Below are 27,426 nucleotides of genomic sequence, written 5' to 3' on the forward strand. Positions count from 1 at the left end.
AGGAGTTGTAGGTCGCTCACACTATGTATTCATCATCATCATTATGTAAAAAGTTTGTTAAAAATAAGCATTATCTATCGTCTCATTGACTCATTAGCTCGCGATTTAATAAAACATTCACAAAAACAAAAGATAATCTTTCTTTCGTGTTTTTAAAAATAAGAGTGTCTAAGAACATAGTTTTTCATTCTAAAGTCTAGTTCAACACTAATGTTGATGATGATAGGGCAAGGGGGCACAGCTAATATCTGACTGCACTCAAGGGTAATGCTCTCAGAAAGGATGGGAACCACTGCTCTGTTTAGTGTGTGGATGCCCAACCCCCCTCCCCAGTACAAAAAATTACAAAGGGCATTCTATCACAAAAAATGGTTTTGAATTTAACTTTGTTTACAACAGTGATTCCTGAGCACAGTCTCAATAATGAACTTAGTGGTCAGATGATTGATGGAAAGGGAGATATTTGTGTGGGTTTCTTTTTTGTTGTTAAATTTGCAGCCAAAAAGTCAATTTAGCACTTCATAGGACAAGCTATAACAGTAGATGCTGATGAACAAGAAGTATCTTTGGAAAGAACAATGCAGATTGAAAACTTACATTTAAAACTGATAATACAACATGTATAACAAGGTCTGATATTCTTCAAATTCTTCATATGCCAGATGTTGACCATTGACAAAAGTTTTAATTCTATGGCTTGAATAGCAATGATATTACATGTTATGCAAATGTCTAGTTCCATAACATGGAGTGGTCCAGCTGTTAACTGAAATTTGTGTCTCTATTAAGGATAGCTTGGTAGGCAGGGTACAGCATGTTGTCATGGATGGAGAATCATTGACAGATGTGAAAGTAACTTCAGGTGTGCCCCAGGGAAACGTGTTGAGATCCATACTGTTTACCTATATTTATACTACTATAAAAAGACAAGATGTTTAAAATAAAAAGAGGAAAACTTTTTTGCAAAAAACCTGAAACATTCTTGACTGATTTTCTTCAAAAATGTAATGTTGGGATGGACGTAAACTACATATTTTTAATATTCAGGGTGGTCCATTGATAGTGACTGGGTCAAATATCTCATGAAATAAGCATCAAACGAAAAAACTACAAAGAATGAAACTTGTCTAGCTTGAAGGGGGAAACCAGATGGCACTATGGTTGACCCGCTAGATGGAGCTGCCATAGGTCAAACGGATATCAACTGTGTTTTTTTTAAATAGGAACCCCCATTTTTTGTTACATATTCGTGTAGTATGTAAAGAAATATGAATGTTTTAGTTGGACCACTTTTTTCGCTTTGTGATAGATAGCACTTTAATAGTCACAAAAATATAAGTATGTGGTATCACGTGACATTCCACCAGTGCGGACAGTATTTGCTTCGTGATACTTTACCCATGTTAAAATGGATCGTTTACCAATTGCGGAAAAGGTCAATATCGTGTTGATGTATGGCTGTTTTGATCAAAATGCCCAATGGGCATGTGCTATGTATGCTGCTCAGTATCCTGGACGACATCATCGAAGTTTCTGGACCGTTCGCCGGATAGTTACGTTATTTAAGGATACAGGAAGTGTTCAGCCACATGTGAAACATCAACCACGACCTGCAAAAAATGATGCCCAAGTAGGTGTTTTAGCTGCTGTCGCGCTAACCCGCACATCAGTAGCAGACAAATTGCGTGAGAATCGGGAATCTCAAAAACATCGGTGTTGAGAATGCTACATCAATATCGATTGCACTCGTACCATATTTCTGTGCCGAAGGAATTGCATGGCGACGACTTTGAACGTTGTGTCCAGTTCTGCCACTGGGCACAAGAGAAATTAGGGGACGCAGCATCGTTCACCAACAGCGGTAACGTAAACCAGCATAATATGCACTATTCGGCAATGGAAAATCCATGACGGCTGCAACAAGTGGAACATCAGCGGCCTTGGCAGGTTAATGTATGGTGCGGCATTATGGGAGGAAGGATAATTGGCCCCCATTTTATCGATGCCAATCAAAATGGTTCAATGTATGCGGATTTCCTACTTAATGTTCTACCAATGTTACTACAAGATGTTTCACTGTATGACAGGATGGCGATGTACTTCCAACATGATGAATGTGCGGCACATAGCTCGTGTCGGTTGAAGTGGTATAGAATAGCATATTTCATGACAGGTCGATTGGTCGTCGAAGCACCATACCATGGCCGAGACGTTCGCTGGATCTGACGTCCCCGGATTTCTTTCTGCGGGGAAAGTTCAATGATATTTGCTATTGTGATTCACTCACAACGAATGACAACATGCGTCAGCGCATTGTCAGTGCATGTGCGAACATTATGGAAGGCGAACTACTCGCTGTAGAGAGGAATGTCATTACACGTATTGCCAAATGCATTGAGGTTGATGGACATCATTTGGAGCATTTATTGCATTAATGTGGTATTTACAGGTAATCATGTTGTAACAGCATACTTTCTCAGAAATTATAAGTTCACAATGGTATACGTATCACATTGGAACAACCGAAATAAAATGTTCAAACATACCTACGTTCTGTATTTTAATTTAAAAAACCTACCTGTTACCAACTGCTCGTGTAAAATTGTGAGTCATATGTTTGTGACTATGACAGCACCATCTAACACAAAGCAAAAAAAGTGGTCCAACTAAAACATTGATATTAGTTTATGCACTACATGAATATTTTATAAAAAATGGTGGTTCCTATTTTTAAAAACCCAGTTGATATCCGTTTGATCTATGGCAGCGCAATCTAGTGGGCCAACCATAGCACCATCTGGTTTCCCCCTTCGAGCTAGACAAGTTTAGTTCTTTGTAGTTTTTTTGTTTGACGCTTATCAATGGATCACCCTGTATATATATAAAGAGAAAAGGTTGTTAGCAAAACTCTCAGCTCTGATAAAACACACACGGGAAATGTTTTCAGCAAAATTTTGAAAATGTTCTTGACCAATTTATTTCAGATTTTTACACAACACTCTACTAAACATTCAGATGGACATAAGTTTTGTATTTTTTTTTCCAAATCTGTAGTATATGCTTATGTATGTATAGTATATAAAGGGGAAAAAGTGATAGGAAAAATTTCAATTTACTTCCAACATAGGCTATATATTTTTTAAACAATAATGTACAGATCTTCTGTTAAAAAAAATTGTGTAGTTGTATCTTCTTTCCCACATTTGGTGTTAACTGTATTATCATTTGTTTAAACCATTAGGCAAATTGTTTCTCCCATATATATATATATATATATATATATATATATATATATATATATATATATATATATATATATATATATATATATATATATTAAAAACAAAGATTCCAAGACTTACCAAGCGGGAAAACGCCGGCAGACAGGCACAAGAACAAAACACACAAACACACACACAGAATTACTAGCTTTCGCAACCGATGGTTGCTTCTTCAGGAAGGAGAGGGAAAGACGAAAGGATGTGGGTTGGATTGGAATGTTGTTGTGTTTATTTTCGGAGCTTATCTCTGTTTTGATAACCTTACATGCTGCTTTAAACTTATGTGTCTAGTTAAGTACATATCTGTGATTGGCTTTCCTCTTGGATGCTAATTTCTGATCTATACACCCTTCTTGCTGTTGCATAAGCTTCCTCCTCAGCTTGATTCAGTTGAAATCTGTCATAGTGCACCATTATTTCTTCCCTAAGTTTTCACAAGTGTGGCATGTACTAGTTTATCAGTTCTTGCAGTTTATTTTTCCAGTTCTGCTTTGGGTGTTTTCTGTAGTATTTGGGAGAACATGAGTTAAGGTTTCGTTCTAATAATTCTATAATTGGCAGACATATCATTAGTGAGTACTATATTCCAATTTATGTGATTAAGATTGTTTATAACTGATTCAGTTTATGTTCATTGATTGGCCTGATTACTTTTCCTAGTTCAGTTGCAGAACTGTCTGTTTTGTTGTTTAGAGGATGCCTAAGCTACAGCCCTTCATGATCTGATATCCTGAAGTTTACAGTTCCAAATTCAGTTTTATTTGGCTGAAAGTTGCATATTATATTATCTAAGCAAGCAGTGATCTGGGTGAGATTATCATTTAAACGATAGAAGTGTATTGATCTTAACATGCCTAATAGGCGCTTCACATAACCTCTGCCATGCACTTCGCAGTGGTTTGCCGAGTATGTATGTAGATGTGTAGAAATTTTGCTGTATTTCAACATTCCAGAATTTTTCCTTCCTTTATTGTTCACTTAAAGGGTAAATGATAAGTTGTAAAAATGATAATAAAAGAGTTCTAGGAAAATATCAGTGTCTCTAAAATTTGATACTGTTTCTTTTGTTACAGATTCTTATCCCTAATACCCAGGAACATGCAAACATCTAATACTGAAGAATCAACATATGAGCAATATGTTGAAGATGTGAGGAAGCAGTACCAACATTGTATCTCCTGTTGTAGTCAATATAAATGGCCTCTTGAAGCAGTATTTCCAGAGTCACAGGAATCTGATGACTGTTGTAGCTCAGATTCTTACCCTGAAGCTGATCATCGGAATAATTTCTATGAGGGTCCTTTCCTGAGGATGTTATTCACTAGGCTTGGTCAACTCCCATACCAGGTATTAAAACTATAAATTATTGCTAACAATTGTAGCTTAGTGAAACACTGCGTTATTCACAATATACATTTCACTGGTTAATCCAATATGGAATATAACTAAGTATGTGAAAAGTGAGGCCCTGATTTTAATGACAATTCATATTTTTCCCCTGAACTTTGGGGTGAATTTTACAACAATTTATGCATAAAACCCGTCATTGTAGTGTAGAAAAATGTATTTTCTTTGTGCACATCGGGTCATGTTCACACATTTTGTAGTAACAGCTCACAATCCAGCCAACTTTTGCCAAAATGTATATATGAGGGGCGTTCAGTAGGTAATGCATCACATTTTTTGCTAAACACAGTTTGGTTTTATTCAGGATTCCAATGCAACATATTATTTCCCACTCTTTTGGCTACAAAACCTTATTTTTCAACATAATATCTAGTCAATATGACAGCCTTACACTGCCATAGTGAGAGGGCCTGTACTACTCTGCTGGTCAACATTGGAGCCAGTGTCCTGCTGCATGAATAAACTCCCCATCATCCAAATACTACTTCACATGGAGTATTCTGTGGCTGCACACTTCAGACATTGTAACGCCTGCAGCATCGTCATTCCACTTTATGCCCACCCATCACAGGACGTCTGCATCACAGGGTGTATATTCACCAGGAAAACATACGTTGTCTGTGTTGTCAAAACAAAGACTTGCTGGTGGCCACAACACAACACACCACCAGGTCTCCACCAATGGCCACCAGGAATCACTACTCATTCACAGAGCCTGCAGAACAGCTTCACCAGATGTTGCAACTAGCCTAGGAGCTACTTCACTGCGCCAGACACGTGATCGCAAATTGTTCCGGCAGATACATCCGCCAAAGGACTTTATAAGGTGGCGCACTGCCGGCAAAAGGCAGTTCAATGCACTGCTCGGAAGGATACAGGGCTGCAGCCACAGCCAGACGCCTCTTCTATCTGGCCGATCTCTTGGTATAGTTGACGAACTTCTTGACGTCGCTCCCCGTGAAGAGTCGGGTCATTATTATTATTATTATTATTATTATTATTATTATTATTATTATTTTGTTATTTTGTATTTGTGTCGATCCACATCTGGGATCGAGTTGGTTGTTCTTTTGGGTATTGTACTATTGTTTCATTTTGGTGAGTCCAATAAATTGTTTTCAGACTTGTTTCTTCTGCATTTGTATTCTGCTAATGCAGATGCTTCAGAGTACATCCTTCATTGGGTCAACAGATGGAAGTTGGAAGGAGCGAGATCTGGGCCATAGGGTGGATGAAGAAGAATAGTCCAAAGAAGTATTATGAGCTCCTCTCAGATGCGCAGACCTGTGTGAGGCCTCATGTTGTCATAGAGAAGGAAAAGTACATTTATATTTTTATGGAGATGAACACACTGAAGGTGTTTCTTCAGTTTCCAGAGTGTAACACAATACAGTTCAGAGTTGATCATTGCACCTTAAGGGATGATATCAAACAGAATAATCCCCTCAGAATCTCAGAAGACCATCACCATGACTTAACCGGACGAAAGTGTAGCTTTGAACGTTTTCTTTTTTAGGAGAGTTGATGTAGCGGCACTCTATGAGTTGCTGTATTGTTTCCCATTCAAAGTGATGAATAAATGTTTCATCCTTGTGATGATATTTGATGAAAAATTGCCATGAGCAGCCTCATAATTTGCAAGCAATTCTGCACAAATTGTCCTCCAGTGTTCTTTATGGTCTTCTCGTAGGCAGCAAGGAACCAGCAGGCAAACACCTTTGAGTACCCTAAGTGGTGGTCAATTGTATCAGCACTACCAACAGAAATGTCCAGTTGTGCAGCTATGTGCTTGATTGTGATCCATCATTCACTTCAAATGAGCATGTCTGCATGTTCCAGCATTGCAGGAGTCACAGCTGTGCAGATCAAAACAAGCTCCAGAAGATTTAGATATCTGTATGGCGCGAAAATTGGCAGTTAACCCTAAATGCTAAATGACATGAGTGCTAAAAGGAAGCTTTTAAAATTTGGTGACACGGTAAATCAATCAAATCTAACGGCTGTAAAATCAACTAAATGCTTAGAAATTACAGTTATGAGCAACTTAAATTGGAAAGAACACATAGAAAATGTTGTGGGGAAGGCAAACCAAAGACTGTGATTTATTGGCAGAATGATTATAAGATGCAACAGATCTACTAAAGAGACTGCCTACACTGTGCTTGTCCATCCTCTTTTGGAGTACTGCACAGTGTGGGATCCGTACCAGATAGGATTAGCAGAGTACTTCGAGAAAGTTGAAAGATGAGCAGCATGTTTTGTAGTATTGAGAAATAGGGGAGAGAGTACTGCTGACATGATATAGGATTTGGGGTGTTCATTATTAAAACAAAGGCATTTTTCACTGTCGCGGAATCTTCTCAGGAAATCTCAGTCACTAACTTTCTGCTCCAAATGCGAAAATATTCTGTTGACACCAACCTAGATAGGGAGAAACAATCACCAAAATAAGTAAGGGAAGTCAGAACTGTCTGCCATTGGAATAATAGAAAATTATTGTGAAGGTGGTTTGATGAACCTTCTGCCAGGCACTTAAGTATGATTTGTCAAGTATCTATATAGATATAGATGTGTGTAGCCAGCTAGCATATGTGGGAGATCGGACAAGTTTGCACAACCTTGTTGCAATGATGATAGATGCCTTGCCCAACAGCTCACTGTGCGTTTGTTCACTGCCAGGTCTCCACAGACATTCTGCAAGCACCTATGAACATCTTTCCCACCAAAAGAAACTCAGTGACAGCTCCGTGCTTGGAACGCTCCTCCATTACAGGCGGCATTTTGAAGGCTTCATAGAGTGCTGGCACTTATCAGAACGTTATGAAACTATAGAGGCAGAAGAAGGAATATATCAAAATGTCCCACAACTAATTCTGCCTTTTTGCAACCAAAATTGGCCGGAAAAAAAGTGTTGCATTATATGTCGTATGCTTAAGTACTCAAGAACAGAAACTTGGAAATGTTGTTCATATGACAAAGCTTCAGGTGATGACACAAATAAATTAAACAATTACTACACAGCATTATTTAGCAAGATGTAGTAGACAAGCAGCATAACACACTAGCTGGTTTCCTGGCATAAAAAATTGTTGCACAGGGTCAGCAAAACACTCTCAAAGCCAAGAAAGGTGGCCTTAGACATAATAAACGCCACACATGTGGTCACACTATTCAGTTTGAAAACAACTCAGGCTGGTTCAACATGCCAAAAGTAAAGTGCTCCAAAAGCATGACATTGTGTGGTTTTATTCATGATTTTGGAGAGAAATTCTTCAGTACTGACAGGGAAATATTATTTTTTGCAATACATGAAGTTAAAGTTAGTGCAGAAAAGTGCTTTAATGTGCAACAACACTGTTATTTGAGCAGACTGATCCATCTTCAATCTTGCAATCATTATTCAAGGACTTGTATGAGATCATGATGTCTTTCAACATTATTGGAGAATCTGAAGAATTCATTCGTTAGACAGTCCTTGGAGAAGTCCACAACACATCCATTTCCAGATGCTTCTGCATTAACAACTGTTTACCCGTGTGCTAAGAGGAGGTGCTCAGCAAAATGCAAATTAGTGTTGCTGACCAAACAGTCTGGGTGTCTGTAGATGAAAACACGTGTGGATGGTCATTATGTTGCAAATGTTGTCGGTGGTGTTCTAAAAGTTGACAAGTCTGGAGAAATGTTTATCTTAATGTGTGAAGCTCTCGAGAGAGTAAACGAATCAAGAGTTGCCATTTTCTTTGACAACTGTATGAAGCTTCTTGTGGCAGATGGTGTTTTGCTGCTAGTTACCAAGATGGTGCTTCATACATAGTTGAAGCAGCCCATGTGCTCCAGATTCTCTACCCTGATATGGTGTACGTCACTGGCTTTGCAGATGGAATTGCGGGAGGGTTGCACTCAAATTACCCTAAAGTGGACAAATTTATTTCCTGTAGCGAGAAAAACTACGTGAAAGCTCTGCTATGTGTGCAGAAATTCAATGAACAGGTGCCTTTGCTGTGCTTTCATCTTAGATTATGGCAAATGCTGCTGAGCATTACTGCACCAACTCCACCAAAATAAAGACGATCATTTATGACCTAGATAGTGATGAATCAGGTGCTGTCAACACTGTGAAAGAGGTCTCCAGATATCTGACATGGAAACTTGGTGTACATCAACGCCTATTTTTCAGTGGTATCAAAAACCATCACGTGACTGGAAGCTGCTGGTACTCATCTGTGTGACATCATGGATATTGTGCAATATGTGCAGAGTGAGTAGGGTTGAGCTTGTGTTCATGTGGCTGACAAAGTGAACAATAAATTGTAAAGTGTTTTACAGCTGAATCTTGGATATTCCACAAAATGCAAACTTAGTGACAGTCTTTCTGGGAAGGAAACAACATTTGAAGACAGTTAATAGAAGTTGCCCTGCAGTGATCTTGTCACTGTTAAATACACTCAATATGCTCTTGTGGCATGTAATAGAGGAGCTTTTCTAGTACAAAATTATCCTGTGTGAAGTAGTAAAAACTTTTTTGTGTGTGTGTGTGTGTGTGTGGATGGTTGCTACTGTTTTCACTGTACTTCCTCTCCCTTCTCCCCTCTCTCACCCCAGGCATATGTAGACATTTCAAAAATAAGACACTGCAAAAAGTGAGTACTGTACTCACTGTTTGTTCAGAAGTAAACTTTGTATTATGTGTTGCATAAAAAAGAATCAACAAGAATGTTCTTAAATAAATTTATATAAAGTCATATTTTATTTTTTAAGGTCATATTTATGCAAGTTTTAGATCATAAATTCTTGCATATTTTGCTGGTTTTTAGGCCATTAAAATCTGGGCCCTAATGATAAGGCATTTGAGTGCAAGATGGAAGTTAGTAGTGGGAGAAACACTGAGAAAATAGTACTAGAGAAAAGTAGAGCATGGAGTGGGAGATAGGAACAGTGGTGTAACACGTGCACTGGTTTCAATGGGAAACACTTTGCTGCAAGTAACAGATGGTGCTTCATACATGGTTGAAGCAGCCAATGTGCTTCAGAGTCTCTACCCTTATACAGTGTACGTCACTGGCCATGCAGACGGAGTTGCAGCATCACTTTGATACTCACATATTTTAGTGTGTGAATGGTTTGTCTGTGCTCATAACCACAATTCCAATTCTCTACAGCAATTGCAGTAAAGTTTGTAAATTCTGTGAGTACTTTTACAGGTGGTCCTGCCTCTGATGAGCTAGGAAATACCAGTAACAAGGCTGGAATATAAAGTGCTAGGCAGATGTATGTAACAGGTTTGTTGATGTGGATATTCTGTAGGGATGTGACCTGTGGAGTAGGGTGTTGAAAGCGAAGTGGTGGGTGGAGGGTTAAGAATATTAGGTGATTGTTAGGGGGACAGAATAATGGTTTGGGGAGGTATCAAAGTTAGACAATCGTCATTCATGTCAGAAGAAGCTGTAGTTAAGTAGAGAATATGGTTCAGTTGTTGCAGTCCATTGTGGTACTCAGTGATGATATCTGCACTCCTGTATGTCTCATTGGTGCGTGTAGGAGTGTTTCTGGATAAGGTGAGGAGAATACTGAAGATCCTTGATGGCCTTTGAAAGGACTTATGCAGATTGTTCTTGTGACGTCCATAGCTCTGTCATAATCACTTGTGAGACACTGTCCTGTGCCGACCTATCCATGAGCCACCAGAAGACTATTGCAGCTATCTATAATCCTATTTTCCTCCCCTTGTTCAGCTTCATTGGTGGCATCTTTATGATGTACACGTAGGATAGGGACAGCCTATTGTCATTCTTCCAGTTTCTCAACATCCTTTGGTGTCACCTGGTTCTTCTTAGCTCAGCAAGCCAGCATTCTGATGTAGATCTCCATTTCACTAGTGGTTTCTTAAAAATGTCTGTTCACATTACTTGCTTAACATAAATCCTGAGTTGTCTCATTTTTATTATTTTAACAACTTAAAATCCCAAGTATACTTCAGAAACTTTTCAGGGCTTTGAAAAAATAAAACCACCCTTATATCCATTTCAGCAAGGCAGTGCTTTCAAAAAAGGATTGCTATAATGTCCTGATTTTGACATTGCATTTAGCATCTCAGAAAGTGAAGAAGAATATGGTGTTACTTCACTGGAGATTTAAAGTGATGTTAGTTCAACTGTTGACTGACAAATGCTCACCAGTGGTACTTTATCAATATATCCCCTGTGCTCCCCCCAGCTCTTCCCAAATTTCTGTTCACAGGATACATGATTCTACTTCATAACTACACAGAAACTAAAAACTGACTTCAGGTTTCAGGATTTTCAAAGTCCAATGCACAAGTATACTCGGGATTTATAAAAGGTGATCTTCAAACTTTTAAAGTCATTATTTGGAGCATTAATAGCTATCTTTATATGTGTATATTAATGCTATTCATTATAAGATGTTTTTCATTAATAAAAAATACTATTTTTGGAACATAATTAGGAAAAAATCAATATGTTCAGAGGTTAAGCGTACTAGTTAGCAACAATGGCTCCAATGGCTCCTGTTTGACAGGTGCCACTTGTTTCGCACCATAAAATCCATTCAATATAGTCTATTCATCCATAGATGCTACCTCCAGTGATAAACAGTTCCTTTCCATTATGCTGAAGATCTCTTTTATTGTCCATAAAACAAATCTTTCATGACATAAACACCCAATACCTTTCACACCTCTCACCCCCTTGCCACAGGTTTGGCCAAGAGTTTGATGCTATCTCCAGTACACGCAGATATAATTTTACTACTCTATACTTATGTTTTCAGGTCATTTTTGTAATATGTGCAACACCAGCAAAACCACAATAGAGAGTGTTGCTACCTACCAGATGCCATGCCAGAGCTTTCTACCTGTAAATATTCCTACTCCCTCTCCCATCCTCTCCATTCGAATTGAGCCACTATGAACTACGCATTAATGTGTGAATAGACCGTACATCTCCAAACAAAGTATGTGATGTATGCTTCTAACAGAGCCCCTGGTTTTGGAGCTATGTTGATAGACATACATTGCGTCTAGGTACTGCCATAAAAACTGCACCAAAGTTTTATTGTTAATGTGAGCTTCATGGTCAATGCAGTTATTATGTTCATTTTAGACAATTTCAGTGGACATTAAAGGCCCCCACTACAAACAGTGGACAGCCTGATGGAGCATGTTAGGTGGCCTGTAGATAGCCAGTTTATTCAGGCTGGATTCTGAGGTTTGTGTATATATTGCTGCAGCTTGTATGATTTGGTTGTTGCTGTAAAGTGTAACTATTCCTTCGAACCCATTATTTCTATCACTTCTAATGACATCGTAGTCAGGGAAGTGGAAGTCCTCTATGGGCTTAAGCCATGTTCCAGAAATGGCACATACTGAGAATTTGTGAGTTTTGGTGTAGTGGATGAGACTCTATCTATTGGACCTAAGTGACCTAGCATTTAATTGTAGTGTGCTGTCGACAACTTTCACCATCATTTAAAAAAATTTAAGAGAACAGATCGCTAATAGCAAGTCTAGTACTGTCTGCTACAGAGTGAGCATCAGCTGGTATTGTTGGAGCAAGTTGTTGCAGACTACTAAGTACAAAAGTATGTATGTAATTAATTAGGAGGTTTATTGTTTGTTGACTCATAGTGATCCAGTGAGTTTGGGGATGACATGGGTTTCTTTGTATTGGTGTTTCTGGGTACAGATTGGCTATTCCAGAAGCGTTGTGTTTCTTGCCACTTTTCAGTGTGTCTGAGGGGTTGTACATCCTGGATATGCGTCGTCAGTGGCCACAAGGCTATCGTCCATTGTTGTGGTGGTGAAGTTGGTGGGAATACTGCTTGCTGCATCATCACTGACTGTGTTAACAGGCTGTCAGACTGCTAGAGGAGGCTGTGATTGCTGAACATAGTGAGGCATCTGGACAGCTACTAACAGTGGATGACATATTGTAGGGTCCTGCCTGTTGATCAGCTGCATTGCAGTCGTGTTGGCGTGCTGTCTGTTTTCGTATGATACACAAGGTTCTGGATGACTGATGTTATTGTCCACCATTGTGCACTTGATTTCTTTTTGTGTTAAGTACTCAGGGCATGTTTTATACATGGAGTTGTGAGTGCCTTGGCAGTGGTCACATACAAGCAATTTTTATTTATTTATTTATTTATTTTAATTTTTCAAATATGTGTTAATACTATCTGTACCACTGCAGTCACTGCATCTTTTTTGGCTATTGCATTGCTTGCAACCATTTCCATATTGCAAACAGTTGTGGCACTGCAGGCTCTGCTAAACAATATGGTGTCTGCTGTGACCTGAATGTAACTGCACCTACTGGTTGGGGCCTCCTGTCTGCATCCCTTTGCATGGTTCTCTTAACATACCTCCTTACTGATGCCACCAACATGTCACTCCAGTTACTGATAGTATCTCCTCCTATGACAGAGAAATATTGACAGTGAGAATTATCCCCAGTGTTGCTGTTAAGGTATTAAATCATCTAGGTTATTTATAGAGGTTATTTTACTGTTAATCAGGGTGTTTGCAGTTTCAGCATTAACAGTCTGAATTTGAACTCTATTCCTCCCGGATGATGATATGCTCGGTATATGGCTTTGTATGGTACTGCCACACTGAGTTTTTACCGAGTGCCATCACATGTAATCTATAAGGTTCACTGGGCACTTAGTTGTAGGCTGAGCATCGTTGCAGTGACTCACATTGCCTGTTGCTGCAGATTGGTTGCCATCAGGGTGCATAGTTGAAATTGCCTATTTCCTATCCCTTGTAGACTGATTGGCTGATACACGTGGAAGTTCATTGGCCTCATTGAGCAGCTTATAGTCCTCCCATGTTGCCGTTTCATAGGTGTCTCTTGGTTGTCGGCTAATTTTACGTCACCAGTAGATTTTTATACATGCTCTTCATCAGTGTTCAGGAGCTGAAGAGCATTATACTTGGCATTGGAAACCCATGTGTTATATTACTGACAAACAGTTGAGACTGTTCGGCTGTTCTCTGCCTTCACTGTACTGCCCAGCATCCACCCCACACTAGTTGCAAGGTAATGGATCACCAGTAGGTGCTCACATGAAAATTGGCTAACACATTGTTAAGAACGTCACCAGGAAACAGAAATAATACCTCAAAATAAGCTAAATAAAGTAGAGCCAATTTTGATTGTGACTTTTGTGTATTCTTAGTTCTCGTTTGCCCGTTGGCTTCGACATCCTGCCAGTATCTCTTCATCCTGTCACTCAGTGCCTTCTTTTGGTCTTCTGACAGAGGCCCCCCTTTGTCTTTTGAGTTATTCTCCTAGCTTAAAACCCTGGTAGTTTTTCATCATTTGTCTAAACTCATTCATATTCAAGATTTTGTCATCTGGGATACTGATTTCTGTGAGATCTTTATCACTTTCTTGGAACCACCCCAATCTTTCTGTCTTTGGCCTTATGAAAGTCCAGGTTTTCTTTGTTACATGATCACCAGACATTGCAAAGGTGTGCCCATAGGACAACCATTCATCTTTAATCAGTAATGTTACTGGTTCTATCTCTCTGGAAAATTCCACACTTGATGTCAAACACATGTGCTTACAAACTTCCTTAAACCCCAGCATTCTCTGTTGACTAATATATCAACTAATCCTAGTCTGTTCATACTCAAAGTCACCAAAGCATGTAATCCTTCTGGTTTGATAACTACACTCCTGGAAATGGAAAAAAGAACACATTGACACCGGTGTGTCAGACCCACCAAACTTGCTCCGGACACTGCGAGAGGGCTGTACAAGCAATGATCACACGCACGGCACAGCGGACACACCAGGAACTGCGGTGTTGGCCGTCGAATGGCGCAAGCTGCGCAGCATTTGTGCACCGCCGCCGTCAGTGTCAGCCAGTTTGCCGTGGCATACGGAGCTCCATCGCAGTCTTTAACACTGGTAGCATGCCGCGACAGCGTGGACGTGAACCGTATGTGCAGTTGACGGACTTTGAGCGAGGGCGTATAGTGGGCATGCGGGAGGCCGGGTGGACGTACCGCCGAATTGCTCAACACGTGGGGCGTGAGGTCTCAACAGTACATCGATGTTGCCGCCAGTGGTCGACGGAAGGTGCATGTGCCCGTCGACCTGGGACCGGACCGCAGCGACGCACGGATGCACGCCAAGACCGTAGGATCCTACGCAGTGCCGTAGGGGACCGCACCGCCACTTACCAGCAAATTAGGGACACTGTTGCTCCTGGGGTATCGGCGAAGACCATTCGCAACCGTCTCCATGAAGCTGGGCTACGGTCCCGCACACCGTTAGGCCGTCTTTTGCTCACACCCCAACATCGTGCAGCCCGCCTCCAGTGGTGTCGCGACAGGCGTGAATGGAGGGACGAATGGAGACATGTTGTCTTCAGCGATGAGAGTCGCTTCTGCCTTGGTGCCAATGATGGTCGTATGCGTGTTTGGCGCCGTGCAGGTGAGCGCCACAATCAGGACTGCATACGACCGAGGCACACAGGGCCAACACCCGGCATCATGGTGTGGGGAGCGATCTCCTACACTGGCCGTACACCTCTAGTGATCGTCGAGGGTACACTGAATAGTGCACAGTACATCCAAACCGTCATCGAACCCATCGTTCTACCATTCCTAGACCGGCAAGGGAACTTGCTGTTCCAACAGGACAATGCACGTCCGCATGTATCCCGTGCCACCCAACGTGCTCTAGAAGGTGTAAGTCAACTACCCTGGCCAGCAAGATCTCCGGATCTGTCCCCCATTGAGCATGTTTGGGACTGGATGAAGCGTCGTCTCACGCGGTCTGCACTTCAATCACGAACGCTGGTCCAACTGAGGCGCCAGGTGGAAATGGCATGGCAAGCCGTTCCACAGGACTACATCCAGCATCTCTACGATCGTCTCCATGGGAGAATAGCAGCCTGCATTGCTGTGAAAGGTGGATATACACTGTACTAGTGCCGACATTGTGCATACTCTGTTGCCTGTGTCTATGTGCCTGTGGTTTTGTCAGTGTCATCATGTGATGTATCTGACCCCAGGAATGTGTCAATAAAGTTTCCCCTTCCTGGGACAATGAATTCACGGTGTTCTTATTTCAATTTCCAGGAGTGTATATTGTAGTGTCTTAACTTGGCTCCAATTTTGAATTTTTTGAAAGCACTGCCTAAACAACAACACTGGACAGAGCCTTAAAGTGCATGTTGTGATGTCAAGTACCAAGGCCTAACAAAGCCATAGAGGATTTTGCAGGTAGAACTAGAAAGCTTTATGTACATATGTATGAGGTAACACATGGTGAGGATGTAAATAAGGTGTTGTTACAGGAAGCTGAGTGAGGGCATGCAATGCTTTCTTGAGGGATTTAGCACCATAAATGTCTAGCAGGGCATGCACTGTTGCACTTAAGAATCTCCATGCAGCAGTTAGGTTGGTATTGGAATTTCAGGAGACTGATGTTGCAACAGAGGTAAGAAATTGTCAAAGTGTATTTACAGCAAATACAACATATTTTAATTGTGGACGTCCAGGATATGTGTAGAGGCAGTACGACCAGCCATGTAATACTAGGAGAAGTATGAACCATCAGCAGTTTGGCGGGAATAACAGTAGGTATGGTATAGACCAGCATCAATATTATAGGAATAATGGTAGAAATGATCTGATTGGTAAGAAGCACCCATTAAACTAGAAGGAAACCCAGATCCACTGAAAGGTGTCCCCAACAAAAATAAATGCCATAAAAATGAATGCACAGGCAGAATGTGCTGTAGTGGATGTAATAGGTGGTAAAGTGTATAAGTTTTTGGTAGCCACAGAGGCACATGTATCTGTAGCTTTGAGAGAAGTAGTGCTTAAGATGGCAGGGAACCTACTACGATATATGTTGCTTGAGATAGGAGATCATGATATTTGACCACTAGTGTCAATAATGCTGCATTTTCAATTAGAGGCAACTGAGTTTAAGGCTACAGCTGTATCGGCGTCATGCCATAATTGACCTTCAACAGTGTGTGGTGGATCTTAGTGGGAAAACGTTTCGGCTAGGGAAAGCTGTCATCAATGTTGATCTGTCATGAGGAGTGTCTGTTGTACAAGGCAATCCAGTTAAGCTGTGATCAGTGACATTAAGGCTTATTTCAAATGGCTGTTTGTTGAATGGCACTGGGAGGTCACTATGAGTGAATATGGAGCCTGACTTACCAGTAGGTATGTTGTGTATAGTGGAACTGCTGGAAGATGCAGCATGTTGTTTAATAAAGCAACGTATTGTACATGTGCAGGAGAAGGATGGAGGCAAGGTAGTACCCATCATTGTGGATAACTTTGGCACCGAGGAGGTTAAGTTGTTGAAGAGAACATTGGTGGTGATGTTAGAAACTCCGGAGGAGGAAGGTTGTAGCATTGAAAGTGTTGGCTATAAGAGGGAACAGGATGCTACTAAGATTGCATTTCATGAAAAGAGAAGCATTTGAAGGAAACAGAGAGGCCACAAATGAAAGAGTTGTTGTCAGAGTTTCACACCTGGTTTTTTCTGTGAGGGCTGCTGCCTGCAATACCTGTGATGCAATGCAGGAGTCTGACAGGGAACAAAGCACCGGTGTTCTGGATGCCATACAGAATACTACAGCCCTTGGAGCTGATTTTTGAAGAGTTTATTAATCAGCAGTTGGCCAGCGACATAATAGGAGGGAGTAGTAGCCCTTGAAGGAGGGGGGAATTGTAATTGTGCCAAACAGTCTGTGAACAGTTCGAGGAAATATCAATTACCCCATGACTGATGCCTTCCCCATTCCAAACACCACGGAGACAATTTTATAATCTCGGGCAGTGCCTGTACTATTATTATAAGAAAATGCCTTTTGGTTTTAAGAATGTGGCAGTGACATTCCAGCATTTGATAGATGGGGTATCGAAGAGATTGCAGCCTATCCAATGTCTAGTGTCACTAGATGACGTAATTGGTTTTTCAAGGGATATGCAGGGACACAGACAAAGACTGTGGGAGGTGTTCAGCAGGTTACGGGCTAAACATATAACACTGAGTACGATAAATTTTCACTTTGTATTTCAAGAAATAAATTATTTGTGTCACATAGTTAATACGGACGTGTGAGGACTGATACAAGATTGATACAGACAGTACGAGATTTTCCAGTACCTGGAACAAGAAAGGAGTTACATTCTTTTTTTGGGCCTCATGTGTTGTTGTTGAAATTTCATGAGAGCTTTTGCATATATAATACGACTGTGTACTTACTTATTAAAGAAGGGTATCAGGTTTGTCTGAGAGCATTTGTCGAATTAAAGGAGGTACCAACATCGAGTCCAGTGTTTGTATTCACAGAATTTCATGAAGAGTTTATATTATCATGTGATGCATCAAATCACTCTCTCGGGTGTATTTTGAGCCAGGAGTTTGATGGAGAGGAACATCTGATTGATTTTGTTTCAAGACAACTTAATGGAGTGGACAGAAATTACCATGTTTTACAGACTATAAAATGTAATTTTTTTTCCAAAAAATTGCCTAAAAAATTCAGGTGCATCTTATACTTAAAATTAATATAAAAAAGGTCTATTGTTTGATTTAAAATTCCCACCAGTCTTAAAAAGGCCATACATTTGATGCCACACGAAACCTATCTCTATCTGGCAACACTAGATTCAATGGCAGCAGCAGTGCACTGATGCAACAAATGTGAGTTGCGGGGATTCACAAGCTTGCTGACACTGCCTCTCTCCTGACCTGCAATCACAAATCCAGACTATGTCTAGCCTATGGTGCGTCATTGCAGTCTACAGTGCCATTGAACTTTAATTGAAAATGATTTGTTTCTAACTAATTTCATAATGGAAAAAATGAAATGAATTAATATTATGTGGGCTATAAATTGAAAGTAATACCATATGCAGAAGAATGGGGAAACAAAGCAGCTGAGCACAATTGGGCCCTCCACCAACAACAAAATCAATTTGTGATTGACAGACTAGTAAAGAAGAACTGAAAAAAATGAGAAAGAGTAAGTGGTAATTGAATCTTCCGTCAGTTCTTGGTAGAACAACATTATAATAAATGAAAAGTACTAGTTTGCTTTTGTTCTACAGTATTACTTTTATTGTGTTAACTGGTTTTCAGCTTACAAGGCTGTCTTCAGACATTTACTGAGTATTGTCACCAAAGAAGTTTAATTCAAACTGTAGCTGTCATGGTTTGGAGTATAATGTTAATGTTTTTCCTGTTTGCTCCTTTTGTATTTGTATAATGCTCAGCCTTTTTTACCTTTTAAAATTCAGTACCACCACACTCTCAAACATTGCTCCAGTCTCAAAGGGTACAGGCAAAGAAAGAACAAGAATTGACCAAGCAACAGGCAGTATTGTAGTTGTAAATTGTCATAGCTGTGTTGGAAAAGACCCAGAGCTTCAAGCGCTGATAGAAGGCACTGAAGCTGAAATAGTTATAGGAACAAAAAGCTGGCTGAAGCCAGAGATAAATTCTTCCAAAATTCTTACAGAGATGCAAACCATGTTCAGAAAGGATAGATTAAATCAAGTAGTTGGTGGTTTGTTTGTGTCTGTTGGTAGTAGTTTATCCTGTAGTGAAGTTGAAATAGATAGTTCCTGCGAATTACTGTGGGTAGAGGTTATTCTCAACAGCAGTATCAAAATAATAATTGGCTCCTTTTACTGACCTCCCAACTCAGATGACATAATAGCTGAATGGTTCAAAGAAACTTGAATCTCATTGTAAGAAGTACCCCACTCATACAGTTATGATTTGTGGGAACTTCAATCTATCCACAATTTGTTGGCGGAAATACATGTTCAAAGCTGGTGGTAGACAGAAAACATCTTCCAAAATTGTAACAAATACTTTCTCTGAGAATTACTTAGAAAAATTAGGTTGTGAAAACACACTTGACCTCTTAGCCACAAATAATCCTGATCTAATAGAGAGTGTCATGACTGATACAGGAATTAGTGAACACAAAGTCGTCATATTGAAGCTCATAACCACATCAGCCAAAACCATTAACAATAAATGCAAACTATATCTATTTAAAACAGCAAATAAAAATTCGCTTGATGCCATCCTAAGAGAGTGTCTCCATTCCTTCCAAGCTAGTTATGTAAGTGTAGACCAGATAAGGCTCAAATGCGAAGATACAGTATCGAGAGCAATAGATAGATTCATAACTGCATAAGTTAATAAGAGATGGCACTGATCCACCATGGTACACAAAACACTGTTGCAGAAGCAACGAAAAAAGCATGCCAAATTCAGAATAATGCAAAATCCCCAAGACTGGCTAAGTTTCATGGAAGCTCGAAATTTAGTGCGGGTGTCAATGCAAGATGCTTTTAATGAAACATTATCTGAAAATATGGTAGAAAACCCAGAGAGATTCTGGTCGTATGTAAAGTACATGGAAATGTTCCCGATGATGATGCCACTAAAGTGGAGTTACTAAATACAGTTTTCCGTAATTCCTTCATGAAAGAAGGCGAAGTAAATATTCCAGAATTCAAAACCAGAACAGCTATTAGCAAGAGTGACATAAAAGTAGAGATCTTAGGTGTTGCGAAACAACTCAAATCACTTAAGAAAGGCAGGTCTTCCAGTCCAGATGGTATACCAATCAGGTTCCTTTCAGAGTATGCAGACACAATACGCCTTTGTTAGCAATCATATACAACCACTCACTTGACAAAAGGTCTGTTCCTAAAGACTGGAAATTAGCACAGGTGATACCAACATTCAAGAAAGGAAATAGGAGAAACCTATTGAATTGCAGACCCACATCACTGACCTCAATTTGTGGTAGGATTTTGGAGTATATACTGTTCTCGAACATTATGAATCACCTTGAAGAAAGTGACTTATTGATACATAACCAACACGGATTCAGAAAATATCATTCTTGTGCAACACAACTAGCTCTTTATTCCCATGAAGCAATGAGTGCTGTCGACAAGGGATCTCAGATCGGTTCCATGTTCCTTGATTTCCAGAAGACTTTTGATACCATTCCTCCCAAGCGACTATTAATCAGATTGTGTGCATATGGAGTATTGTCTCAGTTGTGTGACTGGATTCGTGATTTCCTCTCAGAGAGGTCACAGTTGGTAGTGATAGACGGTAAATCATCGAGTAAAACAGAAGTGATATCTGGCGGTCCCCAAGGTAGTGTCATAGGCCCTCTGCTGTTCCTGATTTACATAAATGATCTAGGTGATAATCTGAGCAGCCCCCTTAGATTGTTTGCAGATGACGCTGTAATTTACCATCAGTAAAATCATCAGACCATCAGTTCCAATTACAAAATGATCTAGAGAGAATTTCTGTATGGTGCAAAAAGTGACAATTGGCACTAAATAAAGAAAAATGCAAGGTCATGCACATGGGTACTAAAAAAATCTGATAAATTTTGGGTATACGATAAATCACTCAAATCTAAGGGCTGTCAATTCGACTAAATACCTAGGAATTACAATTATGAGCAACTTAAATTGGAAAGACCACATACATAATATTGTGGGGAAGGCGAAACAAAGACTGTGCTTTGTTGGCAGAATGCTTAGAAGATGTGACAAACTCACTAAAGAGACAGCTTACATTACACTTGTCCATCCTCTGCTGGAATATTGCTGCACGGTGTGGGATCCTTACCAGGCAGGATTGACGGAGGACATCGAAAAAGTGCAAAGAAGGGCAGCTCGTGTCGTGTTAATGCGCAATAGGAGTGAGAGTGTCTCTGATATGATACACCAGTTGGGGTGGAAGTAATTGAAACAAAGATGGTTTTCTTTGCGGCGAGATCTATTTACGGAATTTCAATCACCAACTTACTCTTCCGAATACAAAAATATTTTGTTGACACCCATCTGCATAGGGAGAAACAATCATCATAATAAAATAAGAGAAATCAGAGGTCGAACGGAAAGATTTAGGTGTTCATTTTTCCCACGTGCCATCCAAGATTGGAATGGTTGATAAGTAGTATGAAAATGGTTTGATGAACCCTCTGCCAGGCACTTAAATGTGATTTGCAGAGTATCCATGTAGATGTAGAAGTTGATGCAACCTGCTGGAAGCCCTGTAAATTAACAAACACCTATCTCACAGTCCAGATCTAATCCTAAATGACCAGACACAGATCAATACTTCCCCTCTCTTAAACATCATATAATCATCTCTGTTTTTCATTGCTTCCCACACTGTCTGTTCCTAAATATTCTCATTTTTCTCTATACATTAAGTTCTTTTATTTTCTCTCAGCAATCTATATCAGGGTTTTCCATTGCTCAACACCCTATAACACATACAAACAAAATAACCAAAATCGCAAGAAACATAACAAAATACAACATATATTATCTACTTCCTTGAACTTGGTGTAGCTGGCTCCTGGCCCAGAACTGTGCAAGAAGTTGAATGCTACCTCTGGAGGATGTGCTCCACCTTAAATATCCAGCAGGTGGAAGGATATCCACGATCATGTGCTGTGCGAGTGGAATCTGGTTCCTCAATAGCAATGCCACCATTTTCCTGATGTGTGTGTTGCTGAGAAGCAGGATTAGTGCTCCCTTGTGGTGCCTGTAACAATCACATACCAGCAACTCTTTGTAAATGTTTCATGCCCATAATGCACAATATCCTTGTGATATCTGTAGGTAAACTCCAAAGGAGAGACTCCTCGGGCCAAGGGTTGCCAAACCCGCAGGGTGAAGATTTTGTGTGGGAAGCATAGAGTAGTTGGCCTTCGGCCAATGTACAGTACCACTTGTACAGTGTGCCATCTAAACTTGCTTCACACAGTCAGCAATCTCGATTTCAGGCCTTTGGAAGGTATCATGCAGTATTTGATGCAATTTGTATTTATGCTTTTGTAATATGAAACTTTGCAGTGTACATGTTACTGTGCATCAAATATCTTTACAAAATGAGTTACTTTTTGCTGGATTTCCTAAAGTGCCGGGAAGTTCTACAAAGGTGTATAAAATCTTTACCATTTAAAGGATTTTTAATTTTTACAGCTCCAAGAGAAACTATATTGTCACCTAAAACAGAAAAAAATGTACTTTCACCCAGGGTAGTGTATTTTCACACAGGAAAAACTATTTTTTTTCCCTACTGGGAAAGCCAGGACATTTAAGCACATTTCATTGCACTCTCTACATTTTGGTTTGTGTAAAAGTGGAATTGTGTAAGGTCTAACTATTAATAATGAATTGTGGCTTCTAAAACAAAATCACCTATATGTACGTACTTTGAAGACGATGAAAATAATCCGAAAAGTGTTGTGTGCAAATTGTGCGAAATCAAAATTTCTCATGGTGGCAATTGAAAGATGGCAACTACATCAGGAATGATAAAGCATTTGAAAAATAAACACAATACGAACATTGTAAGTTGCAGCCTATGCTTCATATGGGGCAAGAAATTACAGATCAGGATACAGATGTAAATAAACCTTTGATACCAAAAAAATGTAAGTAAACCTTAAACATAAAAAAAGTACCAGAGTCTTGAATAAAGTTCTGAAATATGTAAACTATGCGATATTAATGATCCCATAGCTCAAAAAGACTATCTGTTTCTTGCTGAAATAATAGTACTAGACAATGAGGCAGTAAATACAGTAGAAAGGGCTGGTTTTAGAAGACTGATTACAGTGTTTTGGCACAGTATAAAATACCAAACTGCCCTTACTTTTCATATAATAATATATAATTATTATAGTATATTAATTATTATAATTATTATAATATATAATAATTCGAGAAACTTATCATAAGGTGGTTGAGACAATTCAAAGATTACTGTCTGAGACTGATTATATTTATGTGACATGCGACATGTAGATGTGCTTGCTTGCATAATCAAAACAATTTTTTAAGTCTTACAGTGCATTTATTGATTGTGAGTTCAATGTTAAACATGTAGTATTGAGTGTCAAGCATTTTGAAGGACAACACACAACAGAAAACATGTGATTAGTTCATAGAAAATTGCAAATTTATGAGACATCCAGCTGGCAAAAGTTCACATCGTTATTTATAATAATGGACACAACATAGTAAAAGTTGATAGCAATGCATAATTGGCCAAGAACATTGTTTCATTCATACTCTTCAATTAATTGTTAACGATTGTCTGAAGGCTCGGTCAAATGTGACTCAAATGATAGCTACAGGTAGGAGGATCATAACTCATTTTAATCATTCTAGCACTGCACAGGGAAAACTGCATTCTGTCCAAGAAGATTTGGATCTCCCTCAGCATGAGTTGGTGCAAGATGTCAGTATACAATGGAATTCCACCTGCTTGTATTATATTCTTGCAAGGCTAATGGAACAAAACGGGCCATTTCACTCTACCTGCCAATCTGAATGCTGCACAGTGGGAGCTTTTAGAGCAACTTTAGAAATTATGACAGTCATTTGAGGAAATAATAAAAATTACAAGTTCCAGATATGCTTGCATATCTGAAATTATTCCATATGTCGTTATATTAATGTGAAATTGCGATATAATGAACGTGTCAGTCCTAAGGCTAAAAAAAGCCAGGTGAGGTTTGTCATATAACAAGGATTGCTAAAATGATTTGTAAACATCACAACAGCTAAAAATTATTTGGTGGCTACCGCTTTAGTTCCATCCTTTAAAATGAATGTTTTCACTAGCCAACTGCCAAGAGAAAAAGTAAGGCAGTATATTTTGGTCAATAGACTAAAGATAACTGTGAAACAAGCAGCGACAACAGTGCGAATTTGGACCAAGAGGGTGAGAACCAAAGAGCAGAGTCTAAGTGAGATTATTTACTCATCTCTTCTGGATAGCTTTGAAGATGTGGTTGCAGAAAAAAACACAGCTGATACTGGGACACTGGCAGAAAAAATGCAGTTGCAACTGAAGTAGATCTTTATTTAAGTATTAAGAACATCTCACGTCATGACAATCCTTACACATGGTGGCAAGCAAGAAAAGATAAATGTCCATATTTGATAAATCTTGGAGCAAAATATCGTCAGTGCCTGGAAGTTGCGTTTATTCAGAGAGTCTCTCATTGAAACTGGGAATGTCTACGAGAAGAAAAGGAATAAACCACTGCCAGAAAATGCAGCAAAATTAGTCTTTCTGCGCGCCATGATCTTCCACTCCTAAATTTTAATTTTGAAGATTCAAGTGCATAGACATTTATTGTTTTATAAAATGTTCCCACAGAATGCATAAATTTATATTATTTGATACCTAGTTTTTTGTTAATTTTTATAAAACAGAAATTGATTGTGTACCTATGACTACTTTAGTGATTACAAGAAAAATACAATAGTATTATAAAATAAATCAGTATTTTCATTTTACCAGTTATCTGACTACAACAAAACATCTTACTTAATTATTTCATATTCGGCCGAATAACACCTACATATTTGATATTCGGTCGAATAGGATAAAAGTAACCAAACAGGGCAAATACTGAATAATCACCGAATATTCATTCAAGTCTAGTAATTTCACAAAGAAATAGTTTTCATAACAATGTGATACATTTCCTCTTAGGAAAAAAGTGCAGAAATTCTGCTACTTTGAAAAAATTTTAGCATTCCTACCAGCCGGCATCAAGTTGGGTGCAGATTTGCTGGACTGGGTATCACTGCGGGATATTGGAGGATGTTGTCAAGGAGGGTGCAAACAAAGTGCAGTATGAGTAAAGCCATTGAGCCAGGTGTTAAGTTTCTGGCAATGATATACTTGGCCTGGTAGTTTTTACCTTGATGATAATGTACTTAGACCTGGCTCTCACTTCACACCGTGTTCTGGTTTCCACGTACCAAGTCATTCAGTCCTTCAGCTGGCCAGGTTGTGTATTTCTCTGTGCTGGTCTCCATGCAGGGTTCAGATTTTCTATTCCCTGTAGATTAACTCACACATTGAATTTTATTCTCTCTGCCGGGTTTCAGCTCCTCATCTTTGCAGCTGAGCCACCATTGGTTAGTATAGCTTTATTTGTGCCAATAACTACAGTTCATGGCGTTGTCATGCCCTGTACAGATACAGAATGGCATGTAGGACATTCTTATGTATGCTCTGTGCAGATGTAAAATGGCAACATAGGACATTTTTACAGTGTGATGCCCCTCCTTTTTTTTTTATTGTGGCCACCACAAACAGCATTTTTGAACTGGTGGCAGGAGTTTGCTAATTAGAGATCTGATCATCTGGTTAACAACTGACTCCAAGGTTCAAACTAAGGAATAGACTTTCTGCAGTCCCCTTTAGCTGAAGTTGCTAAGATTGTGGAATCACATGAATTTACAGCAGTGCAAAAGACATACTGTTGGAAAACTGGCAGGTGGTAATGTTAGATGTGCATGGTAAACAGCACCCAGTAACCCATAGGGTGAACCAGGCAGCCTTGGCCCCTGCTGACCTGCTGTGTGTAGATGCCATTGACTTTTTGTGTGCATCAACATCACACCTTTGCCTGTTCGGGCCCTGTGGGTGTGAGTCAGTTGAAGTGCTGTAATCACCATTCATGTTGTTTTTCAGATACTTAGAACTGTTTCCCTTCCTCACCTGTTTCTGTTCAATGGTAAAGCCAGTGATCGTGCCTTGATTGTCATTTGGAGGGTCTTTGACACATATATATCCTGTGTGGCATGTTCCATAAAGTAGGCCATTTGGCAACAGTTTGTGACAGTTGGTGGGCTACAGAACTGGCATCAGATGCCCAACTCTCAAACCTATCTTTGGCCGTTTTCCTCCCCTGTAGATTTACCCAGACATCAAATTCTGTTCTTTCTCCCCAGCTATGCAGCCGAGCATCTATAAGCTAATATAGTTATACTTGTGTCGACAATGATGATTTGCAGCATTGTTGTGCCCTGAGCTGATACAAAAAGAAAAAAGAAAAATATGCTTAGTGGTAATTGCATATTGTTAACTAATTTTTTTCCATTTCATCAGTTTTATGATAAGCACACTGGATAAATAATCCCCCCACCAGAGGTATCTTTCTAATATTGTGTAACACCACCTCTTGCCTTGGCAATATTCTTTAACTCAGCTGTATACAACTAAAGCCATTCATTGCGGAATAGATCACTGAGAGCTACCAAACTGTAGTGATGTTAATTGCTGTGTTTCACCACTATTCCAAACAATCTCTGACATTTTCTGTGATATTAAGATCAGATGATTTAGTGGTCCAGTCAAGGTTGGATGGCTGAGTGTTCTTCACACCAGGATCATACTTTTACAGCCCTGTGGACATGGCTCTTATTGTCGTGGAAGTCAGGAGAGTCCACAGTATCACTTGGGCACCAAGAATTTCAAAATAAACATCCTGGTTCAGGTTGACAGTAATCTGAATGAATGGGCCCAAATCATGGTACTGGAAACGTAGCAAAGACCTTCTTTGAAGAACCTGTTCCACTGCATGCAATTCTCTTCATTATGTTTGGTCTGAAACATGTATTCACTGGCAGCAGCAATTCATTGTTGGTTTTGAAATCGGTTGTCACTGACAAGACTTGACACTCATCTCCAGTCCTTGTCACTTAGGATCTGTATGACCACTGTTCTTACAGTGTTGTATGGTTGCGAATGGTACACTCTTCCTCTTCTTACCTGGCTATCAGTACCCCTTGTCTTATATTGTAACTCAGTCACAATTCTGATCGAACAAAAAAAAAAATGCACACAGTGAACTAGTG

General features: G+C 39.6%; 1 protein-coding gene across 4 annotated transcripts in view; it reads left to right on the top strand.

Annotated features, from left to right (window-relative positions):
- LOC126267093 (FHF complex subunit HOOK interacting protein 2A-like) overlaps positions 1-27,426 on the top strand; it is a 227,057-nt gene that overhangs the window by 176,067 nt on the left and 23,564 nt on the right. For all 4 annotated transcript variants that reach the window (XM_049971961.1, XM_049971960.1, XM_049971964.1 and 1 more), the window contains one exon: positions 4,355-4,628. In XM_049971961.1, the coding sequence (XP_049827918.1) occupies positions 4,355-4,628 (274 nt within the window). The remainder of the gene's footprint in view (positions 1-4,354; positions 4,629-27,426) is intronic.

Source organism: Schistocerca gregaria, chromosome 4, assembly GCF_023897955.1.
Source record: "Schistocerca gregaria isolate iqSchGreg1 chromosome 4, iqSchGreg1.2, whole genome shotgun sequence".
NCBI lineage: Eukaryota > Metazoa > Arthropoda > Insecta > Orthoptera > Acrididae > Schistocerca > Schistocerca gregaria.